Raw genomic sequence first — 22,142 nt, 5'->3', positions numbered from 1 at the left:
ATTGAAGCGTAGCATGTCCATATGCAGCAAGTTCTGGACAACATTTGAGTTTGGGTTGTGAAGTGTCAAGTAGCATTTGTGCCACGTAAGTGCCAGACAATAACCATTACCTACAAGAATGAACCTAACTATGTCCCTTTACCACTATTGAATTGCCTGCTGTCAGTATCCTGGGGCCACCATGGACCAGAAACTGAACCGGACCAGCTGTATAAATACTGTGGCTACAAGAACAGGTGAGAGGTTGGCGATTTTGCAGTGAGTAACTCATCTCCGGACTCTCCAAAACCTTTCCACCATCTACAAGGTACACGTCACTCTCCACTTGCTGGAAGAGTACAAATCCAATAATACTTAAGCTCAACACCATCCAAGACTTGATTGGTGCTCAATCCACCACCTGAACATAGAACATAGAAACTAGAAGCAGCAGTAGGCCATTCGGCTCTTCGAGCCTGCTCCGCCAATCATTTTGATCATGGCTAATCATCAAATACCCTGATCCCCCTCCTTCCCCCCATATCCCTTGACCCCTTTAGCCCCAAGAGCTATATCTAGTTTCTTCTTGAAATCAGACAACGTTTTGGCCCCTATTACATTCTGTGATAATGAATTCCACACATTCTCCACCCTCTGGGTGAAGAAATTTCTCCTCACTTCAATTCTAAAAGTTTTACCTCTTATCCTTAAACTATGACCCGTGAGTGCTGGACTCCCCCACCATCAGGAACATTCTTTCTGAATCTGCCTTTAGCTCCATGAGCTACATCTAATTTCTTCTTGAAATCAGACATTTTGGCCTCAACTACATTCTGTGACAGTGAATTCCACACATTCACCACCCTCTGGGTGAAGAAATTTCTCCTCGCCTCAGTTCTAAAAGGTTTACCCCTCATCCTCAAACTGTGACCCCAATGGTGGGAGAATCCCTAATTCTCCCACCATTGGGAACATTCTTTCTGAATCTACTCTATCTCACCCCATTAGAATTTTATAAATTGCTATAAGATCCCCTCTCACTCTTCTGAACTCCAGTGAATATAATCCTAACCGATTTAGTCTCTCCTCATATGACAAACCTGCCATCCCAGGACTCAGCCTGGTAAACATTCACACCCTCCACCACCAGCGCACCGTGGTAGCAGTGCATACCATCTATAAGATGCACTGTGGCAATCTGCCGAGGTCCCTTCAACAGCACTGGTTGGACCATATGGTGCTCCCTGTTGTAATTCACAGTGGGTACCTGCTAAGAATAACATGCTGATAAATTTTAAATTTAGATCTGCTGCACCTTGATTTGTATGTATGTACAAAACTGAAGTGCTGCAAAAATGCCTTGAAATGATAATGGAATACTCGAGGGAAGGCACTCAAAATATGTAATTCAGTCCAGTGAGTTATTTGATGCATTAGTCGGACTATCTCGAGAGTCCAAACTGCACAAGCAACCAAATAGAATCAGTTGAATAATAATATAATTAAGAAGTTGTTCATAAGGTTGAAATTAAAAACCTGTTTGGCAGTAAATCTCCAATTCTTTAAGAACTGAATTCAAGACATATCAGTGTTTTTTTTATTCTTACAGCAGTGGTTACAGTGCTAGAAGATTAACAAGGGAGTGATAGATGCTGTGTTACCTCAATTTCAGAACTGAACTAAATCAAATGTTGTTATAATGATATACTACCCTGTGAAAGAAGTCATCCATGGAAAGGAAGAATATTCTTAACACTTTGTTTTACCTCAACTTTGGACTTGGTACATAGAAAATAGAAGCAGGAGGAGGCCATTCGGCCCTCCGAGCCTGCTCCGCCATTCATTTTGATCATGGCTGATCATCAAAATCAACATCCTGATCCCATCTTCTCCTCATATCCCGTGATCCCTTTAGCCTAAAGAGCTATATCTAATTTCTTCTTGAAATCAGACAACGAACCAAAGGCTCAGACTCAGAGTCTAGCACTGACATGTCACTTGAATGTTATGTCTGATCATAAGCTTTCGGACTATAGTGCTAAACGACAAATAGCAAAAAAGAAGATAACATTTGCATACAGAGGGATCTGGTGTGCAGGTCCACAGTTCCCTAAAAGTGGCAACAAAGTGGCCAAGGTGATTAAGAAGGCGTACGGCATGCTTGCCTTCATCAGCTGGGGTATTGAGTACGAGAATTGGCAAATCATGTTGCAGCTAGATAAAACCTTGGTTAGGTGGCATTTGGAGTATTGGGTGCAGTTCTGGCCACTACACTACCAGAAGGATGTGGAAGCTTTGGAGAGAGTGCAAAAAAGGTTTAACAGGATGTTGCTCAAGGACATTGACTATGAGAAGAGGTTGAATAAAGTAGGATTGTTTTCACTGGAAAGACAGAGGCTGAGGAAATCCACAGAGATGCAGGGAGAATGTGTAAATTCCATACAGTCACCCAAGGCCACAATCAAACCTGGGTCCCTGACGCTGTGAGGCAGCAGTGCTAACCACTGTATCACTGTGCCACCCTTAATTGCATTCAGGACTGGTTAGCCGGAATCTGCTGGGCAGTGAACTGGCATTGGGTCAAATACATAAGAGATGTTGCTTGAAGGAGGATTTCTGTGGATAATGGATTGAGGTAATGGTGGGTGATGTGATAAGGGTAGGAATAGGCAATCTTTCTGATGGAGGGGATTTGAACTCAGAAGCTATGGCATTGAGTAGGAAACCAGTTTGCCATACACTGAGGTAGTGGTCATCCCCCTGAGGTAGGGGGATGGAGCTGTTGGCAAAGGTATGGTACTTGTAACCAGGGCCCAAATTAATAAAAATGAAAAGCCACTGGAGATACTTCAATCTTTTATGAGGTTTGGGAGGAAAAAGGCCGCAGTTCCTTTCTTAACATAAATACTATCAGCATTCCATTCTTATATATTATACAACACACTAGCATGATCTTAAAAAGAGAATTCTGTAATTGTTAAAAATATGTTTCACTAAGACAAAAATCTCTTGAAGAAACAGTGATGAATATAGAATTCATGGCAAAAGGAGGCCATTCGGCCCATCGTGTCTGCACTGGCTCTCCGAGTAAACAGTTTAATTAGTGCCTTTTCCCACCTCCCCATAATCCTGCACATTGTCCCTTTTCAATTAACAGTTTATTCCCTTTTGAATGCCTCGATTGGACCCACTTCCATCACACATTCAATCAGCTCATTTCTGGCATGCACAAGTGGATGGAATTTTTCCAAGAAAAGATGAAGGACTGGATTTTCTGGTCGCGCTCATCCCAAAACTGGAAAATTCCACCCCCGAGGTCAACGGAACCTTCCGTGGTCCGCCCCTCACCTGCTCCGATTCCTATGGCAGGTGGAACGGGAACGACTCTCCGGCTGTGTGCGCCCAAGACCGGAGGTTCATGCCCCAGCTCACCTTTTAATGGTCCGCTAAATTTTCTGTCTCGCCCCCAACAATTCCCACGGCAAGCAACGTGGGAGAATTCCAGCCCGAGAATCAAAAGGGTGAAAATACAAGAGCAATCTCAAATTGTAACACGGATGTCAAATTCTTTTCAAAGATTAATCATTTATTATTTAAATATACATATGATTAAGAATGTATTTATGATGATATATCTTGCTGGTGACCATAGCAGTTTTTCCCCTCTGCATTTTAAAATACCTTATAGTTCTTAGCTAGGGGCACTGATCGGAGGGAATCTTCCTGCTATGTTAATGATACCACCAACACTTAACAATAAGGCAAAATCTTCCACAGGCTGTTTTCACCTCCCCGGTTTTGTCCAACGCAATTTGTTAATGTAGCTGCCAAGCCTTTTACAGTTGACAAATCATTTACTCCTTTCTCCTTCGTGAAAATAGCTTGTTCTTACCTAAACTAAGCTCATAAAACCAAAAAGCCACGTTGAGTTTGATTTGACTGCCATATCCTCCTTTAATACTACATCTATGTTGCTAGTCCTGTTGAACGCACCAGCTCTATAGCTGTCATGCGCCAGTGTAAGACACCCAGGGTCACTTTTCAAGGACTGATGTAGAAGAACTTACGAATGACCTGCTACCCCATTCTGTGATTTTGGCAGGGCAACCAACAAGTGGCTTCACTTGGTTTCAGCATCTCTCAACTAAGAAAAAGATAAACAGCAATTTTCTGTCCGGATTACTATTCTAACAGCGGAACAAGAGTAGATTCATTCTCTCGAACCTATTCAACCATTCAATTAGATCATCACTGATCTGTATCCTAACTGTGTGCGCCTGCCTTCAGAGAACTCCACTCTCCTTTGTGTGAAAATTTGCTTCCTGACGTAATCCCGGAGCAATGTAGCTTGATTTTAAGATTAAGCCATGAAAGCGATTCAAGCCTCCAGAATCATGTATACTGCCTGCAATATGTGGTAATGTGTTGCACCTAGGGAACAACTGCAATTTAAGAGTATATACATAAAACAGTTCTGAGAATACACATGAAAGTCAAGAATGTAGAGATTTCCCTGTACTGTATGTTGCTGTTCTTAAATGTCTATGTTTTATTTCCAAAGCACACTTTCTGGATAAGATAGTTAAAGGTACTGCATGTTTTCTTTTGCTGTTCTTATTATGCTGTCTCTGTAACTACAGTAAATAAGTAACTGACTTTTACTTTGTTTGCATCATGGTTTCATTATTCAAGCTTTTGTCAGATAACGCATTAATGAAGCATTTATACTGAGTTATGTCTGCAATATTTGATACAGCAATTAGTACCTGAAAATCTTTAAAGGCAATTAGCTGGGCGGCACAGTAATTAGCGCTGCTACATCACAGCGCCAGGGACCCGGGTTCAATTCCCAGCTTGGGTGACTGTCTGAGCGGAGTCTGCACGTTCTCCTCAATGTCTGCGCCAGTTTCCTCCCACAATCCGAAAGACGTGCTGGTTAGACGCATTGGCCATGCTAAATTCTCCCTCAGTGTACCCGAATAGGTGTCAGAGTGTGACGATTAGGGTATTTTTCACAGTAAAACTTCATTGCAGTGTAAACCTACTTGCGACACTAATAAACAAACTTTAAAGCTGCAGATGGATTTGCGTGAGATTCATTTGCTCTCTCGTTGCAGCTGGTGGTACAGATTCTAACTCACCCACTGTAGCACCTGCAAAATTGTTCAAAAGCAATTGAGAGCTTTTCCCCGTTACACATCAATAGTCGATGCAGGAGGGGAAAAAAATGAGTCGCAGAATGTTTGAGGATTAATTCCATCCTGCAGGAAGAAATCATTTGTAACAATATCAAGCACTGTTAGTAGCTATCTGTGAAACTGTTAAGTGGCTCGGGGTAAATTTGATACAAGTTTAATGATGGTGGCACCTCCTCATCTTTCATCAATAGTATTTATGTGTTTTAACAGCATTTCTGAAATATGTTACTTAGCTTGCAGGAATGTTCCTGTAGCTGCATTTGCAGCCGTGTTTTATTCAAACTGATAGCTTTGACAGTAAAAACCAGCCTTCATTATTAAGAGCAGGAGTTTTGTTCGACTCACTCATATCTTTGTAATTGCGAGCATCCTTTTTCTTCTGTTTGTATGAATACAGATTCTGAATATGCCATTACTTTTAATTATGTTTTCCACAATTTTCCTCCTTGTCCATAATAGCAGACAAGATAGGATATAAAGGTAAAGACAAAAGCCCCGGGGGGATTGTTACGGACAATCCCTCTCTGCTATCTGTCTTCAAGCACGTCATTTAGCGTGATTTTGTTTTTCCCATTTTCACGTTTCTTTGGTTGACTTTTTTTTTCTGCTCAGGCTTTTAGTCTATGTTCATTGTGGTTCTTATGGTTATTGCGTTCTGTCCGTCTTAAGCCGTTCAACATGCCAAGCTGCTGTTTCTGTTGAATACCTTGTCTGTCCCGTTCAGCCCATCCGCAGCCTTGACTAGGTGCTCAGCGCTCACTTGTTTCCTGGCCTTTGCTTACTCCTTTGAAAGGAATGTGAATTTTTCAAGCTTAAAAAGTTTTATTTTTTAAAATCTAATAAAGTATAGTTATCGACACCTTACCTATACTTTGTTCATCTATTTCAGTTACCATAATTTCACATGAATAAGCATCAACTGGAAAGGCCCATGTAGCAGGAGATTCTGTCTGAAGTGTGGGAGGGGTGGTGGGATGGTTCGAGGGTGGGGTGGGCTGGAGACAGAACCAGATACAGTCCTTGCCTCCAAATGGTTCATGCTGAATTGGTGTGCTAATCTTTATATACGGGGGAGTTGTCTGTCAATCCACATTGTCCTGTGCTGAAAAATTGCCCATAAGAGGATAAACGCAGAAGAAAATGGACAGAAAATGCATGCCAGGTCTATTCGTTCTTCGGAAATGAAATCCCAAGGTTTCAGAACAGTACAGCGCAGGAACAGGCCTTTCGGCCCTCCAAGCTCGCGCTGATCGTGATGCCTGCCTAAACTAAAACCATATGCACTTACAGAGTCCGTATCCTTCCATTCCCATCCTATTCATGTACTCGTCTAGTTGCTCCTTAAATGCCACTTTATTACCTGCTCCCACCACCTCCCCCGGTAGCGCGTTCCACACATTCATCACCATCTGTTAAAAAACTTGCCTCACACATCTCCTCTAAACTTTTCCCCACACACCTTAAATCTACATCTCTTCGTACTTGACCTTTCTACCCTAGGCTAGAGCATCTGACGATCCACTCTGTCCATGCCAGTCATAATCTTGCAGACCTCTATCAGATCACCCCTCTACCTCCAACGCTCCAGTGAGAACAAACCGAGTTTATCCAACCTCTCCTCATAGCCAATGCCCTCCAGACCAGTAAACTTCTTCTGTACCCTCTCCAAAGCATCCACATCCTTCTGGTAGTGTGGGGGCCAGAATTGTACACAATATTCTAAATGAGGCCTAACTAAGCCCTTCGGATGTTTAACTGGTTGAGTGTAAAGCTCCGTCTGGTTTAGATCTGAACCACATGGAGCCAGATTGAATTTCTGACCTGTTCTCCGTGCTCTCATCTCAACACACAGCAACTGAAGGCTGCAGTTGGTTTCAGAATTCCTCAGCTAAGAATGGGAAAAGTATCTGAGGTATTGATTCCTTAAGAAAAGAGGAACAAGGTTGGCCCTGGAACCTGTCCTACCTTCCACGTAGATAATGGCTGCTGAGCATATTGACTCCACCTACCTGGCTGGTATCCATAACTCTTAACATACCTCCCTAACAAAAATCTACTCATTGCAGCTTTGGAATTTTCAATTGACTTGGCCTTAATTGGAGTCAGTTCCAGAACTGTATCATCTTTGAGGTCCAGAAGTGCTTCCTGACATCATCCCTGATTCTAGGTTTAAGGTAATGCCTATGTCTTTCAGAGAAAATACTTCCTTTTTATCCTCCCTATTCAATTCATTGACCATCTGAATACCCTCAATTAGATATATAATCCCATCTATATGCAATGGATCACAAGTGACGCTTGCTGGGAGAGGATTTTGATAAGGCTGAGGTTCCATTTTTAAGGGTTAACTATCAATCCTCATGCATAAAGAATGACCGGAATGAGTCTTAAGGGGTGGGGAGGACTGGCATCTGCAGAAACTTATGACAGCTGAGGAGAAGTGCTTTGAGAAATGGAAGAGAGGAATTGAGTGGGGTGATAAGAAACGACACTGCTACTGTATCAGCACTCAGTGGCAGAGTTGCTGATCCAGGATCATCTGTTCCTGGTGTATCAGGAAAGCAGGTAGCTCATAGCACAAGTGTAAAATCTGGGCACTCGTTGCCTATTTACAATGGGTAAGATGACTCGTCAGGTTAAGTCTGAACAATGTAGTTCACTTGCCAAGCCCATAGCTGCAAACAGATCATGCCATCAGTTTGATGACTCTTACTTAGAAACATAGAAGGTAGGAGCAGGAGGAAGCCATTTGCCCCTCGAGCTTGCTCCATCATTCATCACAATCATGGCTGATTGTCCAACTCAATAGCCTGCTTCCTCCCCATAACCTTTGATCCCATTCCCCCCAAATGCTGTATCTAGCCTCGTCTTGATACATTCAGTGTTTTGGCATCAACTACTTCCTGTGGTAATGAATTCCACAGGCTCACCACTCTTTGGGTGAAGAAATGTCTCTGCATCTCTGTCCTAAATGGCCTACCCCAAATCCTCAGACTGTGACCCCTTTGATGGGAGTCATCAAATTTTAAAACGCATAAATGCTTTTTGCCATAATTCTACTGTGCCTCCCACCACAGGAATTGGGGCAGGCACAGGGCGGGCAGTGGGAAGGTCTGTTGACCTTGACTGGGATTTTCCAGTCTCGGGTCAAGCAAGGCCATAAAATCTTGCCCCTTATGTCTAGTGAACAGTCAAGGCTTTCTATCAGGAGTAGTTAAAGAACAGAATATCCCCCCCACTCCTGTACCTACAACTCAGCCTAGCAATTAGCCTGTCTGCTCTGGGAATGTCTCAGAACCATGGTGTCACGGTGAATTTGGATCATCTCTTTACTGTGAACTGGTCCATTGGGTAATGGATTGAACGACATTCACTTCCCTTTCTTAACAGGCAACGGAGTGATGGAATCTTTGTCCCCTTGCCTTCAATGTCCTTGCACCTAGTTCTGACAGTAAAAGGGACAGTGTTGTGTACTTGCACGCCACCTCACCCAGAGGCACCCTGGTGTGGAATTTCCTTGCAAGTGTTCCGCTCCATCACCATAATTCCACTGGAAGACCAACAGAAAACCGTGTTGGCAAAGTTACGGGCCACAGTTCCGAGGAAATCTCAGTGAATTTCATTGGAACTGAATTGACCTTTACTGAACCTAACCTGGAATTTCACCTTCTTGTAATTGGAAAAGGGCATCTTGTTACATAATTCACACTTCTTTCCATTATTTCCTGTGCTGTTTCTCTATTGAATCTTCACTCTGGACTGGAGGCCTCCCCATTCACATATTTGGTCTCCTTGGTAACCATAATAATACGAAGGAGAATTATGGATAATTTGAAATTCCTTATAAGATTCCTGTGTGAAACATAATTTTCATCGAAATGTGACTTCACCATACTCCTTCAGCCAACTATATTGGCATAGATTACACATCAGGATATGATACTGCAATTACCACACAATGATTTTCTATGGACTGCAAGATATTTGTGCCTTTCATAGAGTGACAAATATTCATCATTTCTAATGCAGAAGGGTACAGTTTATCCATGTGAAATTATGGTATCTGTGCTTCAATAAAAGGCTTCTAGCTAGTGATCCCCCATGAGTGTCTATTTGCATACCACAGCAACAGAGGTTTATCTTTAGCATTTATTCTCTGTATTTTTTTCCCCAGAGGGTTGCCCTGGCCTTTGCAATAGTAATGGGAGGTGCACCCTGGACCAAAATGGCTGGCATTGTGTTTGCCAGATGGGGTGGAGAGGAGCCGGGTGCGACGTCGCCATGGAGACTGCATGCTCTGACAGCAAGGACAACGAAGGAGGTAAGAACACAGACATTTGACCCTTGCCGCTGTCCATGCCTGAAAAAAAGGTTAACGATGAATGACAAGAAACATTTGTACCGATTTACTGATGCTAGCTTTGGAATAATGTTTGATCGTTTCTGGAGCCTTTCATGCATGTTAAGCAGTCGGAATTAGAATAGATGATTGAGTTAAGCAATGTGCAATTCAAATACGGTTTCACAGCAAAAACAAATAAAGGATTTTGCAGAAGTGTAGTAAAACCTTTTATAGAATCAGAGAATGTTTACGGCACAGAAAGTGGCCATTTGGCCCGTTGTGTCAGTGCCAGCTTGGAAATGAGCCTAATCTTACTTTCCAGCATTTAGTGCACAGTCCCACAGAGTTACACAGTCCTGAGGTGTATATCCAGTCACTGGCTGAATGCATTGATGGATTCTTTCTCGACTACCCTTTCAGGCAGTGAGTTCCAGACCCTCGCAACCCACTGGGTGAAAAGAATCTATTCTCATCGCCCCTCTAATCTTTCTATCGCAAACCAGCCCCCCATCCGTTAACTCCATCTACATTTCCCTCTGCCTCGGAAAAGCAACCAGCATAATCAAGGACCCCACACACCCCGGACGTTCTCTCTTCTTCTATCAGGAAAGAAATACAAAAGTCTAAAAACACGTACCAACTGATTCAAGAACAGCTTCTTCCCTGCTGCCATCGGACTTTTGAATGGTCCTACCACACATTAAGTTGATCTCTCTCTTCACCCTATCGGTAGCTGCAGCACTATATTTTTCTTATTCATTCATCTGTGGGACATGGGCATCATTGGCTGGCCAGCATTTATTGCCCATCCCTAGTTACCTGAGGGCAGTTGGGAGTCACCCACATTGCTATGGATCTTGGGTCACATGTAAACCAGATCAGATAAGGACAGCAGATTTCCTTCCCTAAAAGACATTAGACATATTCTGCTCTCTCTCCTTTCCTCCTCCCCATGTCCTCTGTAAACAATGTGTTTTGTCTGTAAAGCTCACAAAAAACAATGCATTTCACGTATCCCAATAAATGTGATAATAATAAATCAATTCAATTCTACCTGCCACTTTAAATCTATGCCCCATTCCAACATGGAAACATATTATTCAGCTGAAGGTAAGAATCAGAGCTCAGCCTTACTTTTCTATTCATCAGTGATGTCCAGCCCTAACATTCCAGTATAGTCCAGTGGCATGGTGGTTAGCACTGCTGCCCCACAGCGCCAGGGACCCGGGTTCGATTCCCAGCTTGGGTCATAAAGAACAAAGAGCAAAGAAAATTACAGCACAGGAACAGGCCCTTTGGCCCTCCAAGCGTGCACTGACCATGCTGCCCGACTGAACTAAAACCCCGATCCTTCTAGGGACCAATTCCCTCTATTCCCAACCTATTCATGTGCTTGTCAAGACGACCCTTAAAAGTCACTACCGTAAGCACTTCCACTACCTCCCCCAGCAACGGGTTCCAGGCATCTGGCACCCTCTGTGCAAAAAATCTGCCTTATATATCTCCATTAAACCTTGCCCCTTGTATCTTTATGCCCTCTAATAATTGACTCTTCCGCCCTGGGAAAAAGCTTCTGATTATCCACTCTGTCCATGCCTCTCATAATCTTGTAGACTTCTATCGGGTCGCCCCTCAGCCTCCATCGCTCCAGTGAGAACAAACCAAGTTTCTCCAACCTCTCCTCAAAGCTAGTGCCCTCCATACCAGGCAACATCCTGGTAAATCTTTTCTGTACCCTCTCCAAAGCCTCCACATCATTGTCTGTGTGGAGTCTGCACATTCTCTCCATGTCTGCATTGGTTTCCTTGGGTGCTTTGGTTTCCTGCCACAGTCCGATAGACATGCAGATTAGACGCATTGGCCATGGTAAATTCTCCCTCAGTGTACTCGCTGGAGTGTGGTGGCTCGGGGATTTTCAGAGTAACTCCATTTCAGTGTTAATGTAAGCCTACTTGTGACACTAATAAATAAATTTGAAAACCTTACTGCAGTCCTCGCTATCTCCTCCAGCCCTAACTGTCCAATCCAGTCTAATGCAGTCCTTCATGTTCAACCAAGTCCTTATTCCCGTGAGCAGCAGTACATAAATGCAACATTTCTCTTAATTCCAGCAGAAATCCTTCATTGGGTTCAGTTCCCAAAGGCACTGATCATCAACCAAGTGGCCATTATTTGCGTATCAACTAACATTGAGCGTTAACAGATAGTCAAAGCTCCCTTGCCCTGTTCTCATCCACCATCCGCAGAAATGCTTCCAGCATCTTCTCTCAAAGGCAATGAGTCACACAGATCTCTGATGCTTTATTCAGATGCACTGAAGCCATGTGTAACATCCACTATCTTAGCTGAAATCAGCTCAGAATGGGGATCAAAACTGGGATGGCCACCCTCATTATTGTCCGGATACCCACCCGCAAGTTTTTTACACAGAGGATGGTGGGTACCTGATACTTGCTGCCAGGGGAGGCAGTGGAAGCAGATATGGTAGTGAGTTTTAAGGGGCGTCTGGACAAATACATGAATAGGATGGGAATAGAGGGGTATGGTCCCCGGAAAGTTAGGAGGTTTTTGTTCAGACAGGCAGCATGGTTGGTGCAGGCTTGGAGGGCCAAAGGGCCTGTTCCAGTGCTGTAATTTTCTTTGTTCTTTGCTCTTTGTTCTGAACTTTAGAGGAACTCTAAAGTATATATTTTCACCAATAGGCTTGTCTATGTTGGAAATGATCAGGGAAGGGCTCCACTTGCTTCCAGAATGGTGAATATCTTCAAAGTTTTCACAAGCTCAGCTCTCTGGAAAATGAGCTGCAGTGTTGTGGAATGTAGTCATGTTACTGTATTGCTTTCCTCCACGTGAGGAATGTCACTGTGCGGTTCCCTTGCTAGCTTGCTTGTGGACAGATTTTCCAGCAAAAATGATCGCCGGTAATTATTTGAAGTAAGACACTTGACTGCAATGTTAATTTGGAAATTAGTTCGACAATTTGCATTCATGACATGTGTATGGCAAAATTAAACTCCAATTAATAATGCGAGGTTTCCAAAATAGCTGGTTTAAGTTACTGCTAACTTGGTTTTAACCATAGAATTATAGAATCCCTACAGTATAAAGGGAGACCATTCAGCCCATCGAGCCTGCACCAATAACAATCCCCCAAGCCCTATTCCTGCAACCCCACATATTCACCCTGCTAATTTCCCTGATACTGGTAGGCAATTTAACATGGCTAATCCACCTAACTCGCACATCTTTTGGACTGTGGGAGAAAACCGGAGCACCTGGAAGAAACCCACGTAGAGACGGGGAGAATGTGCAAACTCCACGCAATCACCCAAGGCCCGAATCGAATACGAGTCCCTAGCGTTGTGGGGAAGCTGTGCTAACCACTGCGCCACTGTGTCTTTTCATTTTAGTTAGAATTATTTCACTGCAAAATATTTTTGAAGTAACTACTGGACATTTTCTTGAAAGCTTGATCTGTATTTCAAAGAAGAAAGAATGAAAGGAGGAAGTTGTAATTATTTGGCGGCTGTCACCCCCTTAAGACATCCCAAAATGCTTCACCAATGGTGTACTTTTCTAGTGCAGTCACTATGGTAATGTGGGAAATAGAAGTCTCTCATGAGTTGTGTTTGTGTTAAACACTGGCTGATAAGGAGAAAAGAACTGGCAGAGATTTCCTTGGATGTTCTTCTGATCAAATACCATTCTCACACTGGAAAATGGGCAGAAACGTTGGATGAATGGTGACTGATCAAGAGAACCCTTGAAGCAATCGCTGGCTTTTGTCTCTGCCAGCTGAAAGCTCCGATCTGTGTAGCTCAGTAGCCTTAGCCTGCATGCTAATAGCTACAGGTCCAGAACACTTGACACAAGATGCCCTAATATATCTACTCCAGTTTGCATGGTTCACCCAGATAAGGAAAGCGGAGCAGCTTACAGGCTCATCCATCCATAAAGCAAACCATAACTACTGGTTTAACATTAGCAGCATTTTAACACAGCAAAGGCCTGAGTAAGACTGATGTTAGGCTAAAATAAGAAAGATGAGGAGGGATGGCCATAAATTTGATCACAGAGGAAGGTCTGAAAGGGGTAGAAGGAGATTTATGAAGCAAGTTCCAGGGAATGGAACCTAAGTGTCTGTAGGCTCAGCCAGATATGGCAAAGCAAAGGAAGAAACATGTGAACAGGAGGCTGGAGTCAAGGGAATCGCATTTGCTGTTGGCGGGGCATCATGGAGTGGTCGGAGGTTATAGATAGAGGAAAGGTTACAGATGTGATTATGAAGTTTCTGGGGGTAAACTTATCAAAACCATTCGAAGTGCCAAACGAGCGTGAAAACAGGAGAGATTTGCACCCATTTGCTATCTTATGGCACCTAGAAAAAAAGAAGCAAAGTGTGATTCTCGCCAGGAGGGGGAATGGACAGAGTCTATTCTCACTGGGAAGGCTGCTGACTGTCACAGGGCACTATTGCTCATGCGTCTGGTCTCCCAATGCACAGTGTACTATATCTCATTCTCCCCAGACATCACCTCTCCCCCCACCCCAATCGCACCCCAAAGTCAGGCTGTTGTTCTCTTTCTTGATTGTGGCCCGCAGTGAGCGAACATGTTGAGGGCCAAGTGGACTAAAATGCCATGATCTTATTCAACTTCACAATAGTTTAAAGTATATTTATTAGTGGCACAAATAAGGCTTACATTAACACCGCTATGAAGTTACTGTAAAAATCTCCTGGTTGCCACACTCTGGCACCTGTTCGGGTACACTGAGGGAGAACTTAGCGCGGCCAGTGCACCTAACCAGCACGTCTTTCAGACTGTGGGCAGAAATCAGAGCACCTAGAGGAAACCCACGCAGACACAGGGAGAACATGCAGACTCCACACAGTCAGTGAACCAAGTTGGAAATCGAACCCGGGGCATTGTAAGGCAGCAGTATGAAATCACCGTGCCACCTAAATAAGTTATTTCGGCCCATTCATGAGGTACACGGGCTGACCATTGTTTTCTCCCATACCTCACACATGCCCATATTAAATTCCATATGGCATTGCATCTTCCCTCTCACCAATCTGCCCAATCGGTTTTGTAGTTCAGATTCTCCAAGCTTTCTGGTACAGTATACGAATTTGATCAGTATTTGCATAGATTCTGACTCCAAGCCATTGATGTAAATTCGCAGCTGCAATGATCTCAACACAATCCCAAGGCAGTCAATTCGGAACATGCCCCCACCCCCCACCCCTCACCCCCCCCCCCCCCTCCCCCAACCACCACCCTGATGTTACTCCTCTTAACAAGTACACTCTGCTTCCTACCTTTCAGCCAATTTTGCTTTCCATTCCCAGATGCAGCATCCTAGCAGAGGGTCAGAACAGCTTTGGACGTTACAATGAAAAGGCATATTAGTGGTGTCATGAACAGTGGAACAAGCTGTATTATTCATGATATTCTTAACATTCCTTTAGCTTCGAGCCTCAGAGATTATTCCAACTTCTTCCTAGCGGCATTGTGAATAGAGCAGATACATTGACTCTAATAAATTGACTCGGCAATAGTGTTAATGTATATTTAGGTTTACAGTGCTGGTCTCATTCTCCTTGCAATCAATAAATCTTCAAATCTGCGTGGCAGACTGGGAATACAGAACGCATGAAACAGACTCAGTGAATGCAGCCTTTAAAAATGAATAAGGAAAGGCAAACTACAAATGCAAATCCATATCAGTCAGAACTTAGTACTATGGTGAGTGTTCTCCATTAAACACAATGTCCTGGTGAAGTGATTAACTGGGTTGATATATGGCATTCAGCACTCTGATAGGAAACATGAAGAAAAATATAAAATTTGAAAATATAGCAGATGTAATTTAATACTTGGGAGGGAGGAAGTGTGGAGCAATATAGGAATAAGCAGCAAAGAATGGTTAAGCAACAAAAACATGGATATAAGTCCCCAATTTCACCAAATTTCAAAACCTGATTATTTTCTCCCGACCCTCACCAGTTACAACTCTTTACATTCAACTGTCAAAAAGGAATTATTTTTTGTTAAGTGCACCCCTTGTCATCACTGGAGTCACGGAGTCATTACAGTACAGAAGGAGGTCATTCGGCCCATCATGTCCATGCTGGAACTGTCTTCTTTGTTCATTCATAAGATGTAGGCATTGTCAAAAAGGCCAGCATTTGTTGCTCATCCCTGTTTGCATTTGGGAAGATGGTGGTGACCACACCTGAGAGGTTTGCTCATTAACTTCAGAGGACATCAAAGGTCAGCCTTATTGCTGTGAGCCTGGAGTTAGACATCGAGCAGATGGGTTAGGGACACCAGATTTCCTGCCCTGAAGGAAATTAATGAATCAGATTTGTTTTTTTTTAACAACATTTAAGATTAACACAACACCAATGCCAGACAATGAGAGGACCTAACCATCTCCCATTCACATGCAATGGCATTATCTTCACTGAATGCCCCACTGTCAACACCCTGTTATATTGACCAACCGTTTGAATGCTGTGGCTACAGGAGCAGGTTGGAGGCTAGGAATTCTGCAGCAAGTAGCACATATCCCGACTCCCCAAAGCTTGGCCCTGAGAGATATTAGCATTTAATTCAGTAGAGTCTGCATGTTCTCGCTGTGTACGTGGGTTTCCTCCGGGTGCTCCGGTTTCCTCCCAGAAGATGTGCTGTTTAGGTGCATTGGCCTTGCTAAATTCTCGCTCAGTGTATCTGAACAAGTGCCGGAGTGCAGCGACCAGGGGACTTTTACAGTAACTTCATTTTAGTATTAATATAAACCTACTTGTGACACTGATAAATAAACTAATAAACTATATCCTCAAGAGCAATGAGGGATGGATAATAAATGCTGGGCCTATCCAGTAATTTTCACATTCCATGAAAGAATAAATTTTAAAAAAAGAGTGTTTGGTTTTATCCTTGAGAGTCACTAATGCAATTATGGGATTGCAGAACTTTGAAAAGTGCTTGTTTTGAGAGTGTGATTTTATTCACGTATTTTAAATGATGGAAGAAAAGAGACCCATTTTATTTGTTAAAAGAGGATTTCCCCCACCCTTGGATTTGAAGCCAATCAGCTGTCCACTCTTTGTGCTGACCAGGGAATATCATTGCTGTCGCAGGTTGACTAAACATTTTATAAATACTGATTGGGCCTCACAAGACGACTCCTGATTTTGAGGAGAAAGTTGACCTTTGCTTATTGATCCAATTAATGCACTCATTAATTACAATGCCTTCCCAAGGCAAACCTGTGACGTTAGCTGAGTCCTCGGAAGACAATACCCCACTAAGTTTCCAGGTCAGAGAAATACTGTGTGCAGTGTGTCGAAGAGATAGTGTGACATTAGCGAACTATAAAATGTGGAGGTTGGAATTACTTCTTGTAACTCAGTCATATGTATTTTACTGCCAACTGTAAAATGGTGGAAAATTTGGTGGCACGGTGGCATAGCAGTTAGCATTGCTGCCTCACAGCTCCAGGGATCCAGGTTCGATTCCAGCTTCGGGTCACTGTCTGTGCAGAGTTTGCCAGTGCTCCCCATGTCTGCATGGGTTTCCTCCCACGCTCCCATGTTCAGGGTTAGGTTGGTTGACCATGCTAAATTGCCCTTCAGTGTCAAAGAGATGAGCAGGGTAAATACATGGGGTTACAGGGAAAAGGTGTGTGAGGGATTGTTGTCAGTACAGGCTCGATGGACCAAATGGCCTCTTTCTGAGCTGTAAGGATTCCATGATTCTGTGTTCTTAATAGTTTCAATAGAGTGAGTTTGTTCACTGTTGTAGATTCAGGGAACCACTTCATTCCAAGTTGTACAGGACAGCAACTCACGTACAAATGCGTAGAGAAGTAGGTTAATGTCACTTTGCTAATTGGAAACAGATGAACAGTTTGCCCGTTGGGGTGGTAATCCAGATTTCCTAATCCATTGACTAACAGTGAGGTTGGCAATGATAAATGTACAGCACATTAATCTTCCCTGCCAGAATATACAATTACCATTAATCGTTGCTGCTTACATGTAATTTATTTGGTGTTAAATATGTCACTAATAAGTAGGCTTTAAAAAAAAGGTTGCGATTTGTTTACCATTGCAAACCCTATCCACTGTTAGTACAAGTTGGTGTTACGCTTGAGCGGAAACAATTAATATAACTGCCAACTTTTGAAGAGTAAGGCTTATGTGTGTTTGAGCCAGCGCTGACTCCTGAGCCTGAGTCAGCATCATCTAGCTGTATTCCAGCTCCCGTTTCCTGAGAGTAACCAACACATTTCTTTCTTTAATATCATAATGGTATTCCAATTTTCCATCTCCGTTCCCTTCACTGTTTTGTGAAAAACCTCAAACGGAACCTTTGTCTTGTTGCCTTGGCCTAATACTCCTCAAGCTCTATCTATCCAATATCTGAGTACAAAGGGTGAGCCCAAGGTCCGGTGCCTTTTGTCACTGTGTTTTCTCTTAGCATTTGTGCGCACCTCTGATCTCGCTGACTTCAGAGAGCCCTGGAATAGACCAAACCAAGCAAGTGAGATTGACCTTAAACTGAATAGTAACAAAGGGAAGCAACAGATGGATAGCTTCCATTTGTATAGTGTTTCTCATACCCTCAATGCGTCCCAGCATGCTTTACAACCAATTAAGAGCATCTTTGAAATGGGGTCACTGTTGTGTGACTGCTGTTTACAAAAAAAACATAATGATTCCTTCTGATTTGAGGAAGCAAAATCCTGTACAATTCGCGTGTGTGTGCGTGTGCATGTGTGCGTGTGTGTGTGTGAGTGAGTGTGTGTGAGTGAGTGTGTGTGTGTGTGTGTGTGTGTGTGTATACGTGCGTGCGTGTGTCTGCGTGCAACAAAGTTTCCCGTCTCCCCTGCTAACTCAGCTTATGTTTCCTAATGCCTCTGAAGGTCTATCTGGAACTATGCATCTCAATTATTTATCCTTTCTGATTGTGTCTGGCTGGCAAATATCCACAGGATGCCAAATACAAAAGGATGCTTTCTGATCAAAGTAAACTCTGAAGTTCATTACCTGTGATGTAGGACATCCGAACAAAGGGATCTAGAAGCTTACAGCACAGAGGGAGGCCATTCAGCCTTTCAAGCCTGTGGGTGACCCTTTGAAACAGCTATCCAATTAGTCTGCTCCCCATTCTCCATTGGCCTATAAATTTAAGATAGGACTGATTTGAGACTGAACATCGGCATTGATTTTACGCTGATGCATTAATAGATTAAAAGCACTTCCTGGTTCACAGTTCATTCAAGGTTGCTGTGTTGCTGCATAGACATCCAGACCGGGCAGATTGTTCAGGTGAATCGTAGCAAGCTGGCAATTCAATAAACCATAAATTACATCTTTAACTTTTATCGCAGTCTTTCGCCATGATCTTCCTTTGCTTGTTCTGTATTGTTACCTCACTAAGTAAGAAGATATCAGTGATAGGATCAGAACAAGTTTCTGCCTTTGTCACCCACTGTCCTCATTCCAGCACTCCCAACTCTCAGGCAGATTGATGCCAGGTTAGGTGTTGAGAATTAACTGTAGAATTCCTAGTAAATGTGCCTTTTTCCCAATTACAGAGGAGCGTCCTCTAATGCACAGTGTAACTTTAGAAATTTCCATGTCATAGAATCGGAACATAAAATCCCTACAGTGCAGAAAGAGGCCATTCAGCCCATTGAGCCTGCACCAGCAACAATCCCACCGGGCCCTATCCTGATAACCTCATGTATTTACCCTGCTCATCTCCCTGATACCAAGAGACAATTTAGCATGGCCAATCCACCTAACCCGCACATCTTTGGACTGTGGGAGGAAACCAGAGCACCTGGAGGAAACCCACACAGACATGGGTGGGTGCAAATGTCACACAGACAGTGACCTGAGGCTGGAATCAAACCTGAGTCCCTGGTGCTGTGAGGCAGCAGCGCTAACCAGTGTGCCACTGTGCCGCCTGTATCAACCACCCTTCTGGCTTCCCTGCATGAGACTTGTTTCACTCAGAATACTGACAGTAGTCATCCCATTAATCTGACTCGGTTAAAACCCAGAATCCTGAGGTAAAATCAGAGTACACTTGCACAAGCACTTGTCTCTGTTCTCATTGGAAATACAGAAAATGAGTATCTGGCGAAAGATCATCAACTTGAAATATTGATCAAAAACCTGCTTGCATTTGCGCCAGCCATGTCTTACAGTATTGAATGTGCACCCCCATCATAGGCAAGGGGTGTATTTAATAGAAAACTGCTGACAATGGCCGGACCATAAGATCCCACCACAGGAGAGTGGGGAAGAAAAATCCCATCTGGTAACTCTGTTCCTTTCTCCGCAAATACTAAGTGAGATTAGTCCCAGAATTCCCTGTTTTTAGAAGAAAAGTAATTGAAGGAAGGTTACATTTATTTCAGAAGCATTATATCTATGTTTTTAACCTCTCGATCTAAAATTTTTATTCAATGGAAGTTAGGAGCTCTCCCAATAACAAGTTATAAGACCATAACACACAGGAGCAGAATTAGGCCACTTGGCCCATCGAGTCTGCTCCACCATCCAATCCTGGCTGATATTTTTCTCATCCCCATTCTCCTACCATTTCCCATAAGCCCTGATCCCCTTATTAATCAAAAATCTATCTACTTCTATCTTAAAGACACTCATTGACCTGGCCTCCACAGCCTTCTGCGGCAAAGAGTTCCATACTCTCATCACCCTCTGGCTGAAGAAATTCCTCCTCATTTGGACCCCAGTTGAGCCAACTGGGGTCCAAATGCCAGACTAGCAAATTCCCAAGTTTACCCACAGTCTGTAGTGACTTTTGTGACCTCATCCAGGACAGGCAGGCAAAGTGTTTCATCATCCCTTGGTTTCAGAGCAGAAAACGTTCACCGAGTCTTCTTCTGGTCACTGCCTAATGACCTCGGCTTGAAATCTGTGGAGGCTGAGCAGGACTAAACTCTCCTGCATTGGATCCCACAGTCAGCCTGCCATTATTGACTATTGATGCTCACTATCGAGACTGGGATGTGAAGGTTAGGTGGATTGGCCATATTTAATGTGCAAGGGTGACGTGGATAGGGTGGGGTAGAAGGTCTGAGTGAGATGCTCTGTCAGATAGTCGGTACAGACTAGACGGGCCGAACAGCCTCCTTCTGTGCTGCAGGGATTTTTTGAATTCATGGCAAGTCTAGCAAAATGGTGAGTGGGGTCCGTGATTACTGTACCGCATACAGGAGTCAACCACAAGGAGAGAAGAAGGGGAAACACAGAGATAAAATAAAGTGACTCGTGAAAATAAAGAATTTGACATGTATAAATAGTATGCAAGATATGGCCTTGCATAAAAATGCAACCTAACCCAGTAAGAGTCAAGTAACATCATGTCAATTTACTTTGAATATGACAACGGAGTGACAGCAGATGCATTTGCTCCCTCCGGTCAATTTCAACTCAGCACAGCTTCCCGACCACTGCTGGGCTTGCCAATGACATTTAACAGTTACTTCTTATTTTTAGTCTCTTTAGAATATGCCAGCACATTTCAAGGTTGCCAGATGTATTCATCATGTGCTCAATTTGGGTTGTCTTCTGCCAGAATTTATAACATCTCCTTGTTTACGGTGGTGCAGATGTCTCATTCTTGTTTCTATGGCTGAAGGTTCAAACCCCACCCCAGAGCTCTGAGCCTATAATCTGGGCTGACACTCCATAGTGCACTGCTGCTGGTGTACTGCACTGTGGGAGGTTTCATATTTTCAACGTCTTTGAATTCTGGTCCTATCACCAGGGTGGCAAGGTGGCACAGTGGTTAGCACTGCTGCCTCACAGCGCCAGGAGCCCAGGTTCAATTCCAACCTCGGGTTACTGTCTGTGTGGAGTTTGCATTTTCTCCCCGTGTCTGCGTGGGTTTCCTCCTGGTGCTCTGGTTGCCTCCGATAGTCCAAAGATGTATGGGTTATGTTGATTGGCCATGCCAAATTGACCCTAGTGTCAGGGGATGAGCAGTGTAAATGTGGGGAGATTGTGGGAATGGGGCTTGGGTGGGATTGTAGTTGGTTTAGACTCGATGGGCTGAATGCACTTCTTCTGCACTCAGTGGCAGATTAACCACTAGGCTGAGTAGACTTAAGCCTAGGGGCCTGAGAGGGAGGAGGCCCGAGAGCAAAAAAAAAAATTTTTTTTTTTGAACACTAATGAACACTAACTGTTCAGGTGAGTGTTCATTTTCGGCACTAAGAGGATCAAAATCTATTTGTGCTCAACAATGAGCGATGAGAAACTAAGTCATTTGGCACTCATGCACATTGAATCAGACATGCTTCGATCTGTTAATTTATATGCTGTTGTCAACACTTTTGTAAACCAAAAAACACAGAAGCTTTTTAAAGTACAAATGTAAAGAAAATGAAAAATAAATGAATGAAAGGGCTGTAATTGATTCATATAACTTTATGATGTAATACATGTAGTACATTATACAAAGTACAACGATATAAGGTTATCTAACATCACTTAACATCACTTTATTCTATTCAACGAAGGGTGGGACAGGGGGCAAGGTCAGGGGGCCTTACTAAAGCTCAGCCTAGAG

At 43.3% G+C, this 22,142-nt stretch overlaps 1 protein-coding gene across 6 annotated transcripts in view; it reads left to right on the top strand.

Annotated features, from left to right (window-relative positions):
- tenm3 (teneurin transmembrane protein 3) overlaps positions 1-22,142 on the top strand; it is a 909,202-nt gene that overhangs the window by 772,231 nt on the left and 114,829 nt on the right. For 5 of the 6 annotated variants that reach the window (XM_080189438.1, XM_080189437.1, XM_080189435.1 and 2 more), the window contains one exon: positions 9,352-9,498. In XM_080189438.1, coding sequence (XP_080045564.1) covers positions 9,352-9,498 — 147 coding nt within the window. Of the gene's footprint in view, positions 1-4,540; positions 4,568-5,636; positions 5,658-9,351; positions 9,499-22,142 lie in introns of all 6 variants that reach the window. The other variant, XM_080189440.1, reaches the window with a different exon arrangement.

The sequence above is a fragment of the Carcharhinus amblyrhynchos genome, chromosome 5, assembly GCF_965287045.1.
Source record: "Carcharhinus amblyrhynchos chromosome 5, sCarAmb.v2.hapA, whole genome shotgun sequence".
Classification (NCBI taxonomy): domain Eukaryota; kingdom Metazoa; phylum Chordata; class Chondrichthyes; order Carcharhiniformes; family Carcharhinidae; genus Carcharhinus; species Carcharhinus amblyrhynchos.
The sequence above is the reverse complement of the archived record's forward strand: the minus strand, read 5'-3'. Positions and strand labels throughout refer to the sequence as shown.